This window comes from Podarcis cretensis, assembly GCF_951804945.1.
Source record: "Podarcis cretensis genome assembly, chromosome: 3".
NCBI lineage: Eukaryota > Metazoa > Chordata > Lepidosauria > Squamata > Lacertidae > Podarcis > Podarcis cretensis.
The window spans coordinates 34,236,548-34,260,411 of NC_137172.1; the positions used below are offsets into that span (position 1 = coordinate 34,236,548).

The 23,864-nt window shown below is 39.9% G+C and overlaps 1 protein-coding gene across 1 annotated transcript in view; it reads right to left on the reverse strand.

The window, feature by feature from the left end:
* Positions 1 to 23,864, reverse strand: part of LCLAT1 (lysocardiolipin acyltransferase 1) — a 94,227-nt gene that overhangs the window by 40,847 nt on the left and 29,516 nt on the right. The window contains exons 3-5 of the mRNA XM_079969322.1: positions 14,957 to 15,155; positions 5,994 to 6,140; positions 1,057 to 1,173 (exon numbers count right to left, since the gene is read on the reverse strand). Coding sequence (XP_079825448.1) covers positions 1,057 to 1,173; positions 5,994 to 6,140; positions 14,957 to 15,155 — 463 coding nt within the window. The remainder of the gene's footprint in view (positions 1 to 1,056; positions 1,174 to 5,993; positions 6,141 to 14,956; positions 15,156 to 23,864) is intronic.

The window sequence follows — 23,864 nt, forward strand, 5'->3', positions numbered from 1 at the left end:
CTCCAGTATTATAATAGCATCCTATTTATTATCCCTGTCAGGTTTTGCTCACAGATTTATTGCCAGAAAAATTAACCTTTCCATGTGTTATGTAGGCTGGAATCACTTCAAAAAAAGTAGTGCCATGAATGACAAATGCATCATTTCATCATAAAGATGCTAGGACTGAATTTCACACCAGATATAAAGAAAGAGTAAGATAAGGGACACAACAACACCGATACACTCCTCCCTTTGCATCAAAGAACATACAAAGATCAGCTTTTCAGTGCCTGTCGAAATTTCTCTCCTTTTTCTGGGCACCTATCACTAACTGAAATTCTTGCAATGTTCAGTGCAACAAAACACCCTAATTGTAGTAGTAGTAGTTATGATTATTATGATTATTATATTTATTAATATCCCACATTTCCCCCTAACAATGAAAACACAATGTCATGCTAACCCTGAGTCTGGCATACTGTTAAAGCAGACAATACATTGATCCACTGAGCTTTAACAGTTGATGCAAAACAAGTTAGATGACTGCTGACAAACTCATGTATTTGCAAATATAACTCTGAAACCCCACATGGAAAAGCAGCTGCTTCAGTGCTATTTTGAGTAGAAAAACTGCCCCGAGGGAGAGCATCAAGCTCCCCCTTCACCGTTCAAAATCACAGTGCTCTAAGGTTGTTTTTCATTAACAGTAATTCTTGAGGTTGGAACCTGATTACAAACATTTTCATACAATATATAGTTTGCCCCAAGACCAACCTCATCTAAGTGCTTCCCAATACCAGCATACAAAATTCACTGTATAGAATGGAAGCAATTTAATTTGCTATAATATCTATGCCTTCATTCATCAAATTATTTCATTTTTAAAGGCACTAGAAATGTTGCCACTACTCAGAATATGTAATTTCTTCTTCTTTAGAATGTAGAATCCATTTTTAAAAATCTCTTTTTTGGGAGAAACCTTCTCAAAGCAATTGGTTCTCAGCTACATTCCTCACCAGATATTATTTATTTTGAGATGACAAGAAAAGAAAAGCATATCCAAAGATCCATTACCATCTCTTAGTCGTTCCACTATAAAAGTGAAGCCTGTAGTTCTTGGATGCAAGACATATTCATATTTCTGAAGTCCATTCTTTTCAGCAAATTCATTACTGCGGGCTTTGGTGTTGTCTATAAAGAGCATGAAAAACATTGATTAAAATCAGTGTTGTGACTAAGCTTTAGAACATTTTAGCATCATAGAGCACATCAGTGGAGCAAGGGATCAAGGAGATTATAAGAGATTAATAACACCAGGAAATAATTCTTGTTTTGCTTTCTTACATAAACATCTCCCCCCCCCCCATGTTCAGTTCTTATTATGCAGAGAGTCAGGGAAAGTTGGCTGATGCAAAGCTTTGGGTCAAAGCTAGCCCCAAGCTCCTCCGTGAGCTGTAGGACTCAGCCTCAAACAACAGAACTCAGGGCAAATCCAAAGGCTTTTGCAGAATGATGCCCTAGGAACTAGAGGCAAACATTCTGTCAGTTTGACATTATTCCAGCTCTCCCATGGAAGGAGGGGCAAACAGGTAGAAAAACAGGAAGGTGTGGATAAAGAGTCAGACAAAAAACACACAAAAATGTGTGACCTTAGTCAGCAGCTTCCATTTCCCAAGAGACACTGGTTGCTCCAGAAGGCTTCATCAATAGTCAATCAGGCTGCAACTGGTCACCAATCAGGTGGGGCTAAGGCATTAGAATCAACAAGATCAGGAAAAAAAAAATCCTTCTCAGGCACTAAGATTTGACAGTATGCCAGTTGAAGCTGCTAGCAGATGGGCAATATTAGGGGCATTTAGCATTTAGCAACCAAAGGCAACAGCATTAGGAGAAAGAGCAGGTACCACACACTGTACCTTTGATCTGTGGTACACACAGGAAGTCTTCACTTTCTTGCCACATGAAGCTCCACCAGGTTCTTCCTAGGTCTAACCATTTTTTGGGGGTGGAGAGAAATCTCCTACATCCCTAACCAAATTTGATACCCTTTTGGACACATCACACTACCTTACTTTTTCCAGAGTGTACAGAGGTCATATGATGCAGGGCTTCCTTTGCACTCGATCCAGAAGCGGCAGTTAGTGCAGAATGTTGCAGCATGGCTGCTGGCAGGAGTGAGGCCTTGTCAGTAAATGAAACCTGAGCCCAGAGATTGCCAATTTGCTACCGGGCCATGTTCAATAAGTAACTACAAGTTATAGCCATTAACAACCAGGCGCCATTTTACCTGCAAGATCACCATACCCCATATATGCCCATTTGACCACTTCGATTCGCAGAACTGGCACTGTTACAGTTACCACATAATACCTGTTCTGCATTTGTAAGAAATAAATATTTTGGTGTTGGCAGTGCCTATAATCAGGAACTCCCTGCCTATTTACTTCAGGCAAGCACCATCTCTGTACGTTTTTCAGTCCCTGCTAAAAACAATTTTCTTACCCAAGCTTACTCAGACATGTAATGTGCAGATATATATTTGAACCTTTTTAGTTTATTGTTGATTTTATGTTTTGAATGATTTACAGAGTTTTATGGTTTTTTTACTGATAATTTTATTGTTTTGCTCTCTTTGTAAACACCGTTGAGATTTTTTTTTAACAATCAAGCATTGTATACATTTTATGAAATAGTAATAAAATAAATAATGAATATTTTTATTAGCCCCTAAAAATACTTGGTTCTGCTAAGGTAATGGTATAAAAGAAAAACAAAATGTACAAAATAATTAAAATCTGGGAGGAGAGTACTGAAATGCTTTTGTATCTTTAATATTTCAAATGTACTGAGTTTAAACTTCACAGAAATATGTAGTGGTGATGGAAAATCATGACATTCTGGGGGCAAGGGGATAGTGTGTGTCAGGGAAGAGTGAAACTTCATAATCAAAACAACCTTAACAGAATATGATATTCTTTGTCATTAGAAAGTATTCTGTTTGTGCCGTCTTCCTTACAGGAACACATTTCAGTTTACTTCCCGTGTAAACTTAGCTGCTATATGCAAGAGCAAACATTTGCATTTGGTTTATTATTTATTCTATTTATGATGGAGCGCACAGAAGAAAAAAAGCTACTTGTTACCTGCTGTCACACAGCGCTACTTTGCCTGGCAACACAATCTAAGAATAATCGAACTTTGTGACTCTCAGACACATAACAGAAAAAATGTCTTTAAGTACCTAGCAACCTGACCAACTTCTGGACCTATTTCACAGCTTGATTAATTCTGGGACATCAAGACCCCCCACTTGGTATATAAACAACTATTTCAGTGCTAGAATAGGGGGAATAGAGAGAAATACATGCAGCAAAAAAATTATTCCTATATTGCCACCCCAAGCTCAGTATGTAGATGATTGCACTTCTCATCTTTCTTTTCAGGTCTTACTCTCTTCTATTATCTTTCCTCTTGTTGCTTTTATTTAATTTATCACCAAGTAGTGCCATTTCTTCTGGCAAAAGTGTGTCTTCTCTATCCAATTTCTCATCTTGAACTACTGTTAAATTCCTCCCTTTCCCTTGTCAATCCAGAACTCCGCTGACAAATAATTTCTTTCTAGTTGTGCAGACCACGCCAATTTTGATGCTACTCATTTTCATTCACACCAATGCAAACTCAGTGACCGGATTTTTAAAATGCACCAGGTACACCCCCAAGACTTTTGCTCTTGTAATTTTGCCCCCAGTTCCTTGGAACACGCTTTGCTCTCTCAAGCATATCTGCCCCTTCTTTCCTGCTGCCATTCTTTTATTATCCTCTCCCATCCCTCCAGCTTGTGCTCCCTTCCATACTGTCAAACTTACTGTAAGTTCTTTGGGGCAACATGTTGTTAATTTTGCTTATATTTCTTTGCCATGTTCACTGACAATACTACAGTACTAAATCCTCAAAGGCATGAACACGAGTATACTGGGACATCTCTGTGGTAGATTGACAAGAATTTCTGATTCCCTGCTGTTTAACAATAGTAAAAAGTAACTTTTCCTAAATAAGGCTGCTAAAATTGAAGAAAGCTAACTGTTCTGCTGCTGAAAGCAAATTTCTAAGTTCAGAATGTGCTCGTAAACACCACATTCTTTAATTTCATACTATACTATATTACTACTACTACTATTATTATTATTATTATTATTATTATTATTATTATTATCATTGCTAGCTCTGGCTGGTAGATCTAGGAGTTCTAGTGAAAAACAAAGCTGTAAGTCTGTTCACCCCTTAAGAAAATATTATTTATTATTTATTACATTTCTAAACCGCCTTTGATCCGAGGATCATAGGGCAGTTTACAATATAAAAACACAAAAATGCAAAACATAATAACATATAAAATAATAGCCCCCATCTCTCTCTCTCTCTCTCTCTCTCTCTCTCTCTCTCTCTCTCTCACACACACACACACACACACACACACACACACGGAGAGAGGGAGACAGAGAGCTTAAAAGTCCAAGCAGATTTTCTGAAAATCGGCAACCCATGTCAGCTCATTTTTTTTGCCAGAAAAATATAAAAAGAAAAAGCTCAACAACATTTGTCCAGATTTTCACTTTTTGAAATATGGCAACCCTAGTTTAATTAGCTAAAGGGTTGAGAGTACAGGAAGGTTTTCGCCCGGTGCCTAAATATATGTGTAGAAGGCACCAAACAAGCCTCCCTGGGGAGAGCATTCCACAATTTTGAATTTAATGTAGTAATGTTCAGATTGTACGAATGTGACTCGGAAGCATTCAGCACTTCAAATACATTTATAAAACGCATTCCAAAAGTGCACTTTTGAGCCACAGACCATCACCAGGAAGCAGTGACTATACCCAAAGCAATGGCATTTATTCCTCTCTGAAGGCCACTCCACATGGAAAAAGTCACTTTTATTTGATTTACACAAAAGAAAGTCCAGACAGTATGATACAGCATCAAAATTATCAGTGAACCTACACACTTGTGCATTTGTGCTAAACCATAAAAGGTAAAGGGTAAAGGAACCCCTGACCATTAGGTCCAGTCGTGGCTGACTCTGGGGTTGCGGCGCTCATCTTGCTTTATTGGCCGAGGGAGCTGGTGTACAGCTTCCGTGTCATGTGGCCAGCATAACTAAGCCGCTTCTGGCGAACCAGAGTAGCGCACGGAAACGCCGTTTACTTTCCCGCCGGAGTGGTATCAATTTATCTACTTGCACTTTGACGTGCTTTCGAACTGCTAGGTTGGCAAGAGCAGGGACCAAGCAACGGAAGCTCATCCCGTTGCGGGGACTCGAACCGCCGACCTTCTGATCGGCAAGCCCTAGGCTCTGTGGTTTAACCCACAGCGCCACCCACGTCCCGTGTTAAACCATAGCTTGGCCTTAATGTGACACGCAAACCAGGCCAATGTCTCATTACAGACACATTGGAAGCACTGGGCTGGATGTATAGCAGGGATAAGCACGGGTGGGATTCCCTGCTCCCCACTGGGAGACTGTTGTTTCAAGGCAACTAACACATAAGATTATTAAAAACAGTTAATCCACTTAAGGAACCTTTGGATGTCACTTCAAAACCCAGTCGAGTTTGGGGGCTGCCATACCCATCCAACATCCAGGTCGTTCACACCTTAGAAATTTCTCAAATTTCTGCTACTCCCATAAATGTGGGCTGGGTGGCTGTACTATCAAATAGCAGTAAGGATGATCCATAGTTGATCTGTGCCCTATGCCACATCAAAAAAAGGTTGTGGCCGTTTTGAACCCACTTCAGAATATGTGCAGTATTTGCTCTCAAGCTCCTGCCCTATGGGGACTAGTATCACTTGTAGAAGTCTCATAAAGCATAACTTTTCAAGATAAAACACCACTGAACACATGGCAGGTCAAACTTGCATTTTAAATTGTAAACTTTTAAATGGAATAATTGTGACACAATTTTTTCTACCCTGAGAAGATTGGTGGGGAGAGAATTGAATTAAAGTACCTGTCAGATCTGTTCCTTCGGGAAAGATGAGAAGCTGCAGTGGTTCGTTAATGTCACAGAAGTAATCCAGCATATTTTCAAAATGATTTTTGTCTTCTTCCCATCTTCTATGAATAAAAATGAAGGCAGCAACCTGCATGGCCCAGCCTAGAACAATTTTGAAGAGTCTTTTAAATACTGTGCTGGAAATTTCTTGCTTGTGCATATCCATAACTTAAGTTCTCAAATTATCAAACATAAATTTTGTAACACTGTGTTAAAAAGGATTATAGAAAGCTTAGGATTTGGAGAACGATTCAAGGGTTTAATAAATCCATTATACTTGAGGAACAAGGCATATGCCGTCGTGAACAATGGTATAACAGAACAAATAACACTAGTCCGAGGTACAAGACAAGGATGTCCCCTTTCCCCAATTTTATTTGTATTGGTCATTGAAACTCTGGTCAATGTAATTATAGAAGATGGAAATATAAAAGGAGTAAGCAATAATGGAAAAGAGAAAATAAGCTTATTTGCAGATGACACCTTGCTAGCAATCAAAAATCCGTTGGAAAATATGCAGGCAATAGAGGCACATTAGAAAAAAAAAGTGGAGAAAAAACAAGGTTGTGAATTAATTGGTCCAAATCAGAGATGATGATATTTAACTACGATGAAGATGTAAACCAAAAACTTTTGAAGGAAAAAAAATAGATATAAAATTAAGACATGTTAATAAAGTACTTGGGAATAAATATAACAAGAAATTTAGAAGATTTAGAACAAGAAAATCTTAACAAATTAAAAGAGGCAAAGGGTGTTTAAGGAGATAACAGAAATCACTGGGTTAAAGCTGGCCAAATGTCCAGAGGTAGCACTGTTCTCAATTTATGATGGGCTCACAAATTTACTGACAGCTGCACGAGGTGTTATATCTTGGAAGTGGAAGGGGTGAGGTGAATATAAAATGGAAGAATGGTATAAAGAGGTGTGAGATATAGCTATTAATAATAAATTACCATGTGCTCTTAAGGTAAGACAGGGAATATGCAGGAGAAATGATTTTGATGAAATATGGAAGGTACTTGTAGAATTTGTATTGTTAAAATGGAAAGAGGTCAAATCATTGCAAGAGGTGTTGAAATTTGGGAGGTTGGATAGTTACAATGGAATGGTCTTGGGGTGGGGGCGCACATTTTTATTTGTATTTATTTATTATTATTACTTTGTTAAAATAAAAATAATAAAAAGGATATTAAAAAACAAACAAACAAACATAATTTTATGTGAAAACATAACCAATTTCTTAGGGAAGACCACTTTGCATGTAATACAGTTATTATAGAAAAAAGTGTATGGGCTAGCACTAAAATATGTCAGATGTGTTAGTGACCCCTCTGAAAGGTGTGGGGAAAAGTAGGTGTTATGTTATTCTTAATGATATTAAATCAGGGGTGCAAAATAACACTAAGAGACTGAGTCATGTCTAACATTAAAAACATGAGCTAGAACATAACATACTTGGGACCTATTAAGAATACACAGGCACAATTTTCTTATAATTAAGATTTTTTTTTAGCAGAAGTACATTTTTACAGCTTTTTAGCTCAATATCATTACTGAAACTCAAGCATCTTGCCTTCTCATTTCAATTTGCAAATTCAACTGCCTATCATTGTAAAGTGATAAGTCCTTGAAATGCACACCACTTGATCTTTCCTTTCTTTTTGCAGAATCTGACCTGTGCTGCATAAATTAATGCATTTCACATGTGAACTCAGTGACCTGGCAAACAATTACCAGATTCAATATGGGGCAGAGTTGCTGCACTATTAATAGTTGTATTCAAGGGAAAATGTTGAATGTTACAGTTTCACCAACCAACTAGTTGCAGGAGAAGCCACTACAAAAAAAGTCCTTCATTTGAAAGTAAATGAGAAGTCCTCCAGATATTGTGGACTACAACTCCCATCATCCCAGACCACTGGTCATATTGGCTGGGTCAGACAGGAAGTGTAGTCTACTGCATGTGGAGAGTACCATGTTGGCTAAAGGGTCCTCCAGCTGGAAACAACTACAAGATACCACATAATGTGTCAGAGACCACGTTGCACATACTATCATTTATTGTAGGGCATGCTGCATAGCCATCTCTCCTTGTAGAAATTTGGAAGAAACTCCTTTACATCAGACAATAGCTCATTATGTAGCTCCCACAAGTAGGTAATTGAAAAAAACTTGAAAATGTGTTTTTCAATTATAATGGGGGTGGTATCTACGTGCGCTCTCTCTCTCTCTCTCTCTCTCTCTGTGTGTGTGTACAGTGGATTTTGGAATACTGTTCATCATCTTGAGCACCACAGGAGTCAAAAGACATGTGATGAAATATGGGGCTACTTGTGTGTAAGCACTTGCACTCTCAGAGTTTTGTAATCAGTTTCAAAACTGTCCCTCTCCGCACAGCCATCGGTGCATGGCTGCCTTAATCGCTGGCAGAATCCGTCAGTGGGCGTTTCCGGAATTTCTTCCAACATAAGAGTTCTTTGACAGAAACTCTACGCCTTGATTCTCTACGTGACAGCTTCCTGCGCAAAGTGGGCGTCCCAAGGGGAGGTCCTGAGCTCTCCCCGCTGTTCTCACTGGAAGCGTCTCGGAGCCGTTCCTCCGACTCTGTTTCCGCTGAAACTCTCCCTCTCCCCCTGCTGGTTCCCTCCTCAGCATCCGAGGGTCTCCTAGCATCCTGGAGCCCCTCCACCACTTGGAGCTCTGATGGCAGTTCCCTGACAAGACATCTTAAGAAAATTTATGAACAAGCATAAATAAATAAATAAATAAATATGCATGCAACAGATTGCATCAGTGACTTTTACATCGTTTTTCTATGGCTGAAAGTAGAGTAGGTTAATTTCAAGACTATGATCTAATAAGGGCATTCAGATGACCCAATAAAGACCTATCTCTTCAGGGAAGGAAGAGAACTGGATTCTGTGTTCTCTATGATTTTAGTCCATGTAAAGTTCTTTTCCTGGTGTTGCAGTAACCATCCCATTAATAAATGCACTATCATGACTGAGGAAACCCTCAAATTCTAACAGAAGAATCCTACATATATTGACTCAGAAGTAAGCCAATGAGTTCTATGTTGCTTTCAGGTTAAGTCACTTGCTTCAAAAGACAACGCTCTAAGTGGAGCAAAAGAAAGAAATATATTTTTTTCTCTAGAAAAAAAAATATTCAGGCTTGTTTCCCATAGATGATTTTTGAGAGGAAGCAGAAATTTGGCCGTTTCTAAAGCTTGCACAAAGTGCAAGACACATTTACTTCTTTTCTCCTTTATATGTGAAAGTAAATGTGAAAGTCTTCAATATTGTGGGGTATATATGAGACGAAAAATTAGCTATGAATTAAAGAAATTATCACACAAGCTACAGCTTTGATCTTATTTTTTAAAAATTGCAAAAGCATCCCTCTGCAATTCTACTTTATGTCCATGGACACTAGCATCTTTCATGACCAGCCATCTCTGGAAAGGCGAGTGCTTCCTTGTTTGATCCTTTCTCTACAGCCAGGATCCAACAAAACGACATGAATGAATGGAGGAAGACTTGCACGCAGGTAAGGTTCAGTTTAATCATCAGTAAGGACTGCTGCAGCAAAACAAAACCTCAGCTGAATATCCATCTATTATTTCTTTGAACTCTGCTATGCAGTATTCACCTCTAATCCAGATGCTTGTCTCATTGCTTGACATGCAACCTCAAGTCTGCCTATTTATTCTCAGTCTATAAGGCTGTTGGCATCCATCTGTCTCAGGAGACAATGGAATGTGTCTCCAAGGGTGAAGTCATTACTGGCACCAAAGTGATCTCCCCAGGGTACTAGCCTGGGCTGTGTGCATGGAAGTCCTGGGCTGCCCAGACGACAAGACCCAACCTCTCTAGTTAATCAGGTAGTACATTGGCTCCTTGCCCTCTACATTAAGATGCTTGAGCTGGAAGGTATGGACATTTCAAGTGAATCGGAACATATTATTTCCTCCCCCCCCCCCATTTTGTATAAACAAAACTTTTATAGGATGTTTAGTAGATGATTTGCTTACTTGAGTCATCTGGCACATTTGCTTAGCAGGCAAAAATATGCAAATTAGTTGTTTTTAGTGATTTTAACACACTGGCCTGAATTCAGTTTACCTATGGGAGACTAGATGAATGCTTTTTAAACCAAACCTTTGGTCTTTGAGTTTTGAACCCTTCAAATTATTATTCTAAGCCATCACTTTTCACAAAATGTTCCCTTACAACACAGACCTTTATGAGACCAGACTTATTTAAAGCATAAAAAGCAGGATTACAAGCTATTTCAATAGTCATTTTATTCCCCTTTCCCAGCACAAATTTAGAGCAGGGTTAATGTTCCAACTTCCATAATAATAATAATAATAATAATAATAATAATAATAATAATTTTTTTAAAATCTGGTATGCATCTTTCTGATGTAAACAATTCTACAAGAGTGATAACACTACAGAGAACACTTTCCAACATACACTCCCAAAGCTACCTCATAATATAAATAACTCTAAAGTAATTAAGTCTGACAGCCCTTGATGAAATTGCTGGAAGATATCACATGTCACTGTTGCTCAGACTCTCACTTAAAGAGTCCATTGCCTCCAGTCCACAAAGCAAACCACAAGCTATTTATACAGCACTTAGATAATGGAAGGCCTATGCTTAACAGAAACCTTTGACCCTACTCAAATACTATCTTTCACAAAGAAAGAGGTGGCCTCCCTGTGGAGGAGCTGTGGACTTGACCCTTTCCACAATTTTATTACTGCATTATGCATAACTTGGAAAAACAGACCAAGGTCTAACCATACAATTTTCTGATGCAGCTAATGCCATGCCATGGTTATTTCTACATGTGTGGTACAGTGGTGCCCCGCAAGACGAATGCCTTGCAAGATGGAAAACTCGCTAGACGAAAGAGTTTTCCGTTTTGGAGGTGCTTCGCAAAACGAATTTCCTATGGGCTTGCTTCGCAAGACGAAAATGTCTTGCGAGTTCCTGCGGGGTTTTTTCCCTCCCCCCCCCCCCGTTTTTCTATGCCGCTAAGCCGCTTATCCGCTTATCTGCTTATCCGATAAGCCGCTAAAACGCTAATAGCGCTAATCCGCTAAGCCGTCAATGGGCTTGCTTCGCAAGACGAAAAAACCGCTAGACGAAGAGAATCACGGAACGGATTCTTTTCGTCTTGCGAGGCACCACTGTATTGTGTGGAACATCCAAAATGCAATTCAAAAATAACCTGCAAAAGTCACTATATGAGAATGTTATTATCTTAAAAAAATTGCAAGGGAAGCAGCCATCAGGGAATAGCTAACATTGAAAGACTTCGGGGAAAGTTATCCCACCATAGCCTTCTACCTTTAACAACTCCTGGATTTTCCTGAATCTCTCAGCAGGTTTTGATACCATCAGCCATGGTATCCTCTCTGTGACTGGGAGATGGAGGCATAATATTATAATGATTCCGCTGCAACCTGCAGGGCTGCTTCCAGCGTGTAGCATTGGGTGACTTCTGTTCAGCCCTTTAGCAATTGGGATGTGGGGTTTGACAAAGTTCCATCTGGTCCCTGGTGCTATCTAGCATCTATATGAAGTTGAGTGGAATTATCACAGGATTTGGGGCTCAGTGTCATCAATGACACCCAGCGCTGTTTCTCCATACCATCTGAACTAGGTGAAACTACGTTGGTGGTAGTCCAGTATCTGGAGGCAGCAGTGGGACGCATGAGGGCCAATAAACTGAGGTTGAATCTTGACAAGATGGTTGTGCTGTTGGTAAGTGATTTCCAAGTTGCATTCATCCATAAACAGCAGGTTCAGAGTCTGGGGATACTCTTAGGAGTGGTGCTATCCAGTGCTATCACCACTTGAGGCTCAGGTGGATTTGGTGGTGAAAAGTACCCATCAGCTGTGGCCATTCCTGCATGGACCACAGTGGAACATGCTCTGGTAACCTCACGTTTCACTTGCACAGAAAGGAGCTGTGACCCACAAACCCTAATATAACTTCCCACTTCGCTGTGGAAAGAACACCAGGAGAGGACGAGAGAGAGAGGCAAGCAAAGACCAACTTAGAACTTGCTCGATCTGGATCTTCCCATTCCTCATACAGAATCATCTAGCATCAATTGCCAACTGAGAAGGATACTGATAAAATGTTACATTTTAATGTTATTGTGATTTTGTTAATGTATTTTTTTGGAAGGATTTATATCCCCAAAGATAGGATTTAATAACTGATTGACTGACTGATTGACTGAACGAATGAACAGCCAGTAAATAGCAAGGGTTGTATCCAATGCTCCATGTGCAGAGTTCCAGAGGTGCAATGGGGCCCCTGTTTCCTCTCTTTCCTTGTGCACCCCCAAAATCTTCTCTGAAGAAATCCCCAAACCTTCAGAGCTGATTATAAGAATGTGAGAAGGGGGGCTGGAAAGGATAGGAGATAAAAAGGAAGCTCCACATGTATGCATGGAAATCCACTGCAGCAGCATTGAATACGACTCCAGGATTTTGGCAAAACAAAATGAAGTTATCATCATCACCATGATGCTGATATTTGCTTATTACTGGCAGAAGCTCTAATGGGTAATTTAAGTTTTAAGAATGGCAAGTAATTAAAAGAAAAAAGGCAAATGCTCTCCAAGGTACTATTTGTTCATTCTTACAGTTATACCAGTGGTAAGTGAACTGTACCATACCATACATTCCACAAGTTAATTGGTGAAAGAGTAAAGGTGACCTAGCAATAAAGGGGTATGATGGAACTGATGAAAATTTTGTTTGAGATAGAAGGCTTGTTAGAGCCTATACGTTCAACAGAACAAAACTAAAGATTGGTATACACAATGCAACCTGTGTACCTTAATAGTTTCTGATGATATCAGCTGAGAAATCAAAGTAATAGTAGAATAGTGAGTGAAAGCAATAAATACAATCAGAACTTTTCTGAAAGGGCAAACTAACTAGTGGAGGGTGGCCAGTTAACTTAATTTTTGCAAGTGTACACATAAAACAAAGTATGTTTTTGTGAACCAGTGAAGTGAGCACCTTTTGCTAAATGAACATCCTGCTTGTGGGCTTCCCATAATAGGCACCTGGCTGGCCACTATGAGGAACAGAAGGCTGGACTAGATAGGTCTTTGGAGCTGATCCAGGAGGGCTACACTTGTGTGTTTAGAAAGTTTCAACACAGGCTACATGCGTAGCCCCTTACAAAAGTGGTATGTGTACCACACTATCTATTATCACCACACTAGGATATACTGTATATAAGATAAAGAGAATACAAACAATGCCTTGAGACTTCTCTTGTTGATTGAGGCTGACAGTGCCACGGCTACATTTGAAGAGTTGCTGTTTATTTTCTGCCCCTTCTAAATGCAAAAGGAAAGGGAAGAACTACTTCACAGGCCAGTTGCGACGTGATGAACTTGGCCTAATAAACCTTAGTTTATTATGGCAAATCAGCTTCAGAGATTCTATTGTGCTTTGTTTAAAAGGGAGAGGAGCGCTCCAGGCCCAACATGCATTGTTGGCTTTAAAGGTGATAGTTCGTTACAACTGAATGGGCTCTTTGTTATTTCCTTTCTGTCACTTACATTCCATCAAAATAACACAGCTGTGAACAGCAGAATCTTCAGTACTGAGGAGGTAAGAATAAATGTTCTTAGTAAGTTTTTAAACCAAGAATAAAAAAGTATAGTGTTATCAATGACTACTACTCATGATAGCTATATGCTGCCTCCAGGTAGAGAGGGAGCATGCCCCAGAATAATGGTTGCAGGAGCGGGCTACTACCCATAGGTCTTGCTTACAAGTTTCTCAAAAGGCATCATGGGAAACAGGATGCTAAAAATTAAGCAGCCTTTGGTCTGATCCAACAGAGCGCTTCTTATGCCTCCTCTTTTCCAGGCTAAACATACCCAGCTCCTTCAACTGTTCCTCATACAGCTTGGTTTCCAGACCCTTGATCATCTTGGTTGCCCTCCTCTGCAAATGTTCCAGCTTGTCAATATCCTTCTTAAATTGTGGCACCCAGAACTAGACACTACTCCAGGTGGGTCTCACCAAGACAGAATACAGCAGTACTATTACTTCCCTTGATAAGGACACTATACTTCTGTTGATGCAGCCTAGAAAAACATTAGCCTTTTTTGCTGCTGCATCACACTGTTGATTCATGTTAAGCTTGTGGTCCACCAAGAGACCTTCTCACATGTACTACTGGTAATCCATGTGTCCCTCATCGTATATTTGTGCAGCAGTTCTTCCTGCCAAAGTATAGAACCTTATATTTGCCCCTATTGAAATTTCTTTTGTTAGTTTGGGCCCTGTCAGCTGTATGCTTAAGGTCATCAAGCCGACCAACAAATCCACCTAACAGTTGCCTCATCTAGACCACATTTTACCGGCTTCTCTGCAAGAATAGCATGGGAGACTTTGTCAAAAGCCTTACTGAAATCAAGATACACTATGTCCACAGCATTCCCTGATCCACCAAATTTGTGGAAAAGAAATGGGATTTATCTTCTAAGAGTTTGACTATTGTGTAATAAAACAAGACAGCACAAACAAATATGCAACTAATCTGAAGAGAGTAATATTTTAAGACATATTTTGAAAACAAATTATTTTAGCCTATGTGAGTTGGAAAGCAGTTTACATGCTTAACAGACAGAAGGTTTTAGATATCATTTTGGAATTTTTCTCTTTCTGCATGGCTCCACAGATCCCTTAAGACAGCTAACAATAATGCCGAAAAATAATAAATAGAACAATGAAACCCATCATTATAAAAACAGCAGAGCTAAAATCAAATATTCTGAACTACCATATAAGGTAGCAAATATTACAACATCATATAAAGCTAAACAAAAAAGAAAGTTTTTATCATGTTGGTGACCTACCAAATCCTGGAACGCCTTTGAGGCTAGATTTGAGACATATTTTTTCAAGTCTGAGGTAGCTATATCTCAGCAGGCAGTTCCATAGGAACATCCAGTCCATTCGAGTTCGGTGGTTCATGATAATGACACTTCTTTCTCCGGGGATGAATCCATCACCTGTTATAACCACTTTTGCTCCAAATACAATCTCCAGTAAGGCCTAAGAGAAATAATTTGATTTTATATTAACTTTGAAAACATGCAAATATCTGAGAACAAATAATTTACAATGATATAAATCAAGACATTATCTTGCACCAAAGGTTTATAGTAGCCAGTGCATGTTTCTAAGATGTACCTAGTTTTTTAAAAATTATTTAGCAGAATGGTTTGGGGAAAGCATTTGAGGAGTAGCATACTGTTCAACTGTACAGTACCAATGGGACTATTACAGAGCTCCCACTTCAGGAAAAAAATGTGGTTTTGGTCGCAGGAGATCTTGAGAGAAATAAAATTATATCAAATACGATATATGGAATTGATGAATCAAGAAATAGAATGGAAAATTAAACAAATGAGACAAAAGACATTTGAATCAGCGAATAAATGTGGGAAACTGTTGGCTTGGCAAATGAGAAAAAGACAAAAATTAAATACTATTACAAATTTAGAAGTGGAAGGAAAGAACATATATAACCCAACTGAGATTAGAAACTGTTTCCAGAAGTACTTTAAACAATTATATTCACAAGGGTCACAGAAAGAAACGGATATAGAACGATTTTTGAAGACAAATGGATTACAAAAAATTTCTCAAGAAAGTAAATTAATGTTGAACTATAAAATATCTGAACAGGAAGTAGAAGGTGGCATCCAAAGTATGCAGTTGGGCAAATCTCCAGGACCGGATGGGCTGACCTCCAGTTACTATAGATCTTTGAAGGAGTGGTTATTACAACCTTTGAAGGAAGTCTGCAATGAAATTTTGGAAGGGAAAAAGGCACCAGAATCGTGGAAAGAGGCGTATATCACACTTATACCGAAAACAGAGACTGAAAAGACTCAGCTTAAGAACTACCGCCCTATATCGTTACTAAATGTGTATTACAAATTTTTTGCTGACATTTTGGCCAAGAGATTGAAAAAAGTATTGATGGAAGAGATTCATAAAGACCAAGCGGGCTTTCTCCCGGGAAGACATTTGTCTGATAATTTGAGGAATATAATTGATATTTTGGAAAAATTAGAAGAGAATATAAATACTAAAGCAGTTCTAATATTTGTGGATGCGGAGAAAGCTTTTGACAATATCTCTTGGAGTTTTATGAAAAAGAACCTACAGGGGATGGGGGTAGGCCAAGATTTTGAAAATGGTATAGGTGCAATATACTCCGAACAAAAATGCAGGAAAAAAATGTGGACCTTCCATACTCAAAGGACTCAGTGTCAAATAACCACATGATTCCGAAGAACCATTATGGTTGTGGTGAAAGCAGCAGAAAATAGACACATTATTTCAAGGCAGTCATATTTATCTCCCCAAACAATGAACACCTTCACCCTTCCATGCATGAAGCAAGATTTGCCTGTGCTGTGGGATCTCCTGCCTGATAGCATCTACCCTTTGGATGATTCCTTCTGGGAAGCCTCATACCACACCAATCTCTTTATGCCTTTCTCTGACACTGCTCTTTCTGTCCATAGACTGGTCAGGTTGTGGTTTGCTGCACGGCAGAATCATTTAACTCAGGGGTTGGAAACCTTTTCGGCTCCATGGGCTGATAATGATACGCTTCACAGGACATCCCATCTGTCAGTCTCCTGACTTCCCTATTATGTCAGCTGCAGGGTGCTTTGTAGTCCCAAACTCAGGACTTCAGAGCACCTTGCAAGGCCAGTGCCCCCCTCCATTTCAGCAGGAGTTTCCATACAGGCCCCCTTTCTGAATCAGGAAGGTGCTGCATGGAATCCAGCCAAACCAAGCAGGATTTATCAGCTGACAAGCATGGAGGTCAAATCCTGCTGCTTCAGCTGTGCTGTTCTCCTGTTTCTTGCTCAGAACAGGAATGCAGCCAATGCAGGATTTAACCGTAGCTTCCAATCCATCAGATGATGCCATGAGTGACATTAGCAGATGGGTGGAAGTGACTTTGGGAACATGGCTTTGTGGGTCAAATTGAGAACGGGCCAATATTGGCTTGTAAGTCAGAAGTTCCCTACCCCAACATAATTTATCTGTATTGATATAATTTGTATGAGTTATGTCTTTTTTATATAAAAAAGTTGCACATCAACTTGAATTGTTATTAAAAAAGACATTTTAAAATTACTACACAAGGGAATAGTATTTACACTATTTGAACAGTTAAAGTTATCCAGCTTCAAATTATAGAGGAAATAACTTTCTTCCTGCCTAACTGATCACAGAGTTGCTTTGAGAATAAAGTAACTATGGACATGCAATCCTGAGCCTTTCAGAGAAAGGTTGGAATACAAAGATGATGGTTAAAAACAACCAATTGCAATGGCAGAAAAGGTGACGAAGGCACCCAGACCCACAATAGAATCAAAACACCAATTTTCTTCCCTGAACTACCCAAGGGGAAAAGTGAAGCCTTCTAACCCAAAATAAACCTTGACGTTTGGAATATAAAACAGCATTAGAATTAGAAAAGATGAAGGAACAAGGAAATAAGACAGACAATGTCTCATCTAATCAACAGAGATGTCACTTACCTCTGTGAAGGGCTTTTAGTTCCCTGTGTGAAATGAACTATATAAAGAGCATAAAGCATTAATGGATGACTCAGCTAACTGCAGTACTGGCATGTTATTATTGATCAAGGTTAAAAATGAACCATTATAAAAGCATAGCAAACTCTGCACCGCTATTCGGACTGACCATCTATCGAGGTGGGAGAGAGATAGTTTTGCTCATTAACATGTTGCTTACAACTATTAACACACAGTGGTAGCTGGTGCCTCCAACAAGTGTGTGTGCTGCAAGTGTTCCCCAGCCCAACTTCATCCATCAAAACCATTCCTACTTTCTCAACCTCAGTTTTGCCCATGGAAGTCTTCCCTATCAGTAATAATAGATAACTGGAGCTCCCATGTTCAGAAGCAGTATGAAAACAGTGGGTACTGTGGCCCTCATGCCCCACCTGTAAGCTTTCTAAAGGCATCGTGGGGTCATCATGGTGCAACAGATGGACTAGGTCTGACACAGATTCAAATCCCCAGTCTGCCACTCTCTCTCAATCCAACCTACCCCAAAGGGTTGTTACACTAATAAAATGATGAGCGTGGAGAGCCACATACACACCCCTGAGCTTCTTGCGGTACATAAATGTAGTAAGATTGCTGGACTCTATGGCTTAAATGTTAAAATAAGGCACCTTAAGGAATTTCACAGAAGGTAAGTTTTCCATCCCACGTGAAGCCACTTTTGTCCTCCAATGGTTGGATCACATGGGGTACAGGAAGTGGATCAGATACGTAGGGTACAGGAGGTTTTTTTGGGTATCTTCTGTTGATATGTAATACCCGTGTGGTGCTGTGATTTGAATGCTGCACTAGGGACTGGGCCATTCAGTCATGAAGCTCACTGGGTGGCCTTGGGCCATTCACTGCCTCTCAGCCTCATTAACCTCACAGGGTTGTTATGAGGATAAAATGGGGAAGGTCAGGGCTGTTTGAGACTGGAACAGACTCCCATGAGAGTTGGTGGACTCTCCTTCCTTAGGGGCTTTTAAGCAGAGATTAGATAGTCATCTGTCATGTGTGATCTGGTTGAGATTCCTGTATTGTAGTGAGTTGGAGTAGATGACCCTCAGGGTCCCTTCCAACTGTACAAATCAGTGATTCTGTACCTAAAATTCTATACATTTACGTCACCTTGAGCTCCTTGAGGGAAAGGTGGGATATAAATGAGATCATTAGCTTATGAAAAAAATGAGAACTAGAGAATTAGTCACTTCAGGGCTTATGCATGACAAAGCAGACAAAGAAGCATATACCATGGGACATATTTGTAAGTTCCACTACTTCTACTATCAGTCAATAAGTTGTTCCTTATTAAAAACAGGTTTTTAATATGCTATCAGCCTTGAATGAATGAAAGAAGTAAAATGAATTTTACTTCTCATTTAGCCAGAATTTTTATTTCAGAGCTCTGCTCAGAGAAAACAAAGTAATATGTAAGTGACTATATAGTACAGATTATTTACGGATTCTAAATATTTGTAAACCTCTAAATGCATAGCCTCTGTGCAGTATTATTAGATATTTGAAATCCATTTTAAGGAGACAAGAATCATAGAATTGTAGAGGAGGGAAGCACACCTGGTAGAGTCTCTAAAAATGCTGGCATTACGATAATTCAGAAAATGAATCAAATACATGATCAGAAGAAAACAGTTTGTTCCTACATTGATTTATTTCCAAAGACTCACCAAGTTCCCACTGAGTTCAATGGAGCTGGCTTCAAATTAATCTTCTTTGGGCTGCAGTCTCAGGGCACAATTATAACTCCCCACTGCTGTTGTTTTTTAAACACTGAACAGCAGTGTTCATGTGTTTCTGTGAGACAGCAGTTCATAAACATAGTGCTGGGGATGAGATGGTTGAACTACAGCACTTCAGACCTAATTATACATTTTCTTCCATTCTGATTTCAGCATTACGCTAAAATCCAAGTGGGACCTGCAACTAAATGTTGCAGTGTTAAGTGTTCCTGTTCAGGGTTCCAGCTGGCCAACCAGGATCTTACAGGACACTCTGTTCCATTCCCTCTGGTTTTCCCTTCCTTCAACAGTCAGCCAGCGTTTTGCTGCAACCGTAGTCAAGCTTCGTTCACATTCATTCGCCCGGTGCTTCTTTCCTATAGTTCTTAAGGTCTATATGAGATGTATGCACATGTACTCCTGGTTAACACAGATACCCAGCATAGGATATTGCTTTGATGGCTACTCTGCCTTGTCACCTTACCCCTCAAGTAAGCTTACAAACAAAAATCATGTCAACCAACAACAACAAAGTTGTTGTTAAACCACACAGTTAAAACAGCAGAAAAACAAGAAACCCATCAATACAGTGGACCCTCCGGATACGAATTTAATTCATTCTGGAGGTCCATGTGCACCCTGTAAAAAACGTAACCAGAGGTGCCGTTTCTGCACATGCGACAAAACTCAGAAGGATACACTTCCGGGTTTGCTGCGTTCATAACCTGAAAGTTATGTAACCAGAGCGATACATAACTGGACGGTCCACTGTACAGTGAAACAAACACATAGGTAACATTTAAGTGGTCTGGTAAAAAAAATGTTTTAAAAAATGTATTACTGGTCTGCTAACCACCTAAAGCTTACAAATAATTTTTAAACGACTCTTCCCTGTCATTACACTGATATATTAGGGTTAATAGGTGGTGACCTTGTCAGGCTGAGGACACTATGTGCTGGAAAGAAGTGACCTGAGAGTTACAGCTGTTAAGCATAGCAGTTCATCTCAAACCATTCCAACCAGGAAATCCTATCTTTTTTTTTATCTCTGTCAAATAAATTACTATATTTTACATGGAAAAGAAGGAAAAAACATGACAACTTGTTGATGAATAATTAAAGGTGGATCATTCAAAGAATGAAGAAACAAAGATACCTTACAATAAAGCAGACTGCTGAATATTATAATTGAATTTTCCATTCCAGAACAGAACAAGGAGTAGTGTTAACTTATCTGATAGCTGTGCTTCCTTGGCCCTTCTATAGTTTGTCATTTTGGCCATCTGCCAAAGTCTTTCCAGTCCAGACACCTCCCATCTCTGTCTCAAGTTTAGACACAGTTGTCCATCAACTTCTGCCATTAGCTCTGAAGCTTATCCTGACAGGACATAGAAGTTTATGCCTGCAATCCTAGGTACACTTAGGATAAGGTCTACTGAACAGAGCAAGGTTGTGTTGCATGGCTGCAATCCTATACCTGAAACTAAGTCCAAATATTGAATATAAAAAGTCATTGTTTCGCCTTTTAAGACTGGGTGGTTTGTGTTGAATGGTTACTTTAAATGTAAAGGTTCATCATTGTTCCACCTAATGTGTATGTCTTTAAGGGGCCAGAGCAAGGGCCAGAGCAAGATAACGAGACCCAGCTTTACAGCTGTGAAACATAGCAGGTGCTGCTGAGTTGTACTGATTAAGGTGTGTCAGCATTTGGTTGTAGTATATAAGGAGCAGCACCTAGCTCTCCCATTACCCTGGGGGTTGGGTTGGTGGTTGGGTCTGGTTTGTTGTTAATGTATTTAGTGTATAAGGAGTTTTTGTTTTTTGTAATTAAAACCTTGCTTAAGTTATTTTTGAGTCCCTTTCTTTTTAATGCATGATCTCCCCAGCAAGCTCTCTGCAGCGCTACCATACTGCAAATAGCCAACATCTTTGGTTATGGGCCCAGCTGCTGAGTGGATGACTGCATATTTTTGGACTCTGAGAAAGGTTTGAAAACTCCTTCTCCTGTTAGTTTAGTTTTTGTGGGTCTGGAAGATTTCCAGAATGGTTGACCGGGTTCCTGAAGCTGAGAAGGCTCTGGTCTTCCCACAGCTAACAGATGAGAACTACAGTTTATGGTCTTTTCGGGTGGAGGCGCTTTTGACCTCTAGAGAAGTATGGACCTATGTAACTGAAGACCCTCCTGACCCTGTAACTAATGCTTGGTCGAAAGGAGATGCAAAAGCCAGGGCAATAATTAATTTGGCAGTCAGCGACCAGCAAGTAGTCTATATAAGGAATAAGAAAACTGCCAAAGAAATGTGGGACAGTCTTGCAGCAGTGCATGTTAGAAAGGAGTCGGCGTCTGCATTGACGTTTTTCAAGCAGCTGTACCAGACGAAGTTGCAGCCTGGTGGTGATTTGGCAGCACACTTGAGACGTCTGGAGGCAATACGTGGCGAATTAATTCGAAGGGACATGGACATACCTGATATTCAGTATGTTTTTATCATTCTTTGTTCCCTTAATGAGGACTTTGATGGTATAGCTAGCCAGATATCTGCCGTCCCACCAGCGCAATTAACTGTGGAAGGGGTGACGGCAAGATTAATGGGCGAGTTGGATAGAAGGGAGGCTTGTGCCATAAGCACTCCTATTTCCAGAAGTAATGAGGAACGCCATATGCAACCTTTTGGTGATGCGACTGCATTTAAAGCTGCAAAGCGTTGTTGGTTCTGCAATAAGCAAGGACATTTTGCAAAGGACTGCAGATCCAAAAGAAAGCAAAGTACTCCTAAGCCTGTTTCTGCTCGTCAGTCACGGTTGTCATCTCAGCAGCCAACATCGCACTGTAAAGACAGAAATGAGCCGCGAGCTTTTCATGCTCGGACTGCAGATCATAAAAGAATTAAAGGTGCCAAGTGGAATTCTTTTATTGTGGACTCAGGAGCTTCTCACCATGTTTGCAACAATCGAAGCTTGTTTATTTCTTTTGAAGAGGAAATTGGTAATGTACATTTAGCCAATTCACAAGTCTTGCAGTCACTTGGCAGAGGTACTGTTAAACTTGACTCTTTAAATATTACAATAGCGAACTGCATTTACTGCCCATCAGTGGACAATTTATTATCAGTAAGGTGTTTTGCTCGTCAAGGCATAAGTGTGCGTTTCTTAAATTCAATGTGTGAGTTCTTTGAGGGGAACAAACGTCTATTGTATGCCCGGGACTCTGATGGTTTATATAGACTGTATTTTTGCACCTACTCCCAATCGCCTATAAATTGCAGAGCAGCACAGTCAAGCCAGGGGTTGAGGAATGTAAGGCCACATTCTGGGTGTGTCCATGAGGCGCACAGAATTCTGGGACACTTGAATTTTGCTGATGTAATTAGGACGAAGAATATTGTTAACGGCCTCAACTTAAAACCATGTAAATTCTTTATGCAATGTTTATCCTGTTGCAAGAATAAGATTAAGGTTGCACGCAAGGGTAGATGCTCAGATAGGAAAGTAACTGAGCCATTTGAGCGTGTACATTGTGACTTAGTTGGGCCACTCCCACCATCATTAGGAGGTTCAAAGTACTGGCTCACTCTCATAGACCAGTATAGTAGATATTGTTGGACTTATGCAATAGCTGACAAGTCCCAAGCATTTGAGAAGTACAAAGTTTTTTGCAACTGGGTAAAAACGCACTTTAACAAACCAATTAAGAACCTGTTTTCTGACCGGGGCGGGGAATTTGTTTCTGAGGATTTTGAGAAATTCCTGGAAGCGCAGGGGACTACTCATGAGTTATCTTGCCCCCGAAGTCCCTGGCAAAATGGGCTTGTTGAAGTTGTGCAGCGTGATCTGCAAGCAGGGGTCAAAACTTATCTGCACGATGCTAATCTGCCCAAAGACTTTTGGGCTGAAGCGCTTAATGCATTTTGTTATGTTAGAAATCGCAGTTATCATTCTGGTTTAGATGTCACCCCCTATGAGAAGCTGTTTAAAAAACGCCCTAATCTGAAATACCTACGCATTTGGGGTTCAGATGTAATTATGCATTACCCCGCTAAGCAGAAACTGGGTGAGCGTAGTGTTCAGGGAAAATTAATGGGCTACCAGCAGGGGGCGTACAGAATTTACATACCAGCAACTGGCAAATTTCATATTACCAGAAGCATGATACAAACTGTAAATTGGAATGGAGTTGCTGTTTTCCAAGATACTGACGGTATAGATAGTACTGAGGAAGAAGAGGAAGAAGCAGCAGCAGCAGGAAATGGTGCTTCTGAATTAATGGAAAAAGACAAAAAGCCTGTTGAATCTGATAATTTGTTTGATGATTTAAAGTCACGGGCTCCCGAGGGGAGGTTAGATTCTCTTGAGTTTTCTGACCGTGAGCTTAGCCTACAGGCACCTCTTCAGTCTGACAATGATGATTTACAACCTGAAACTAG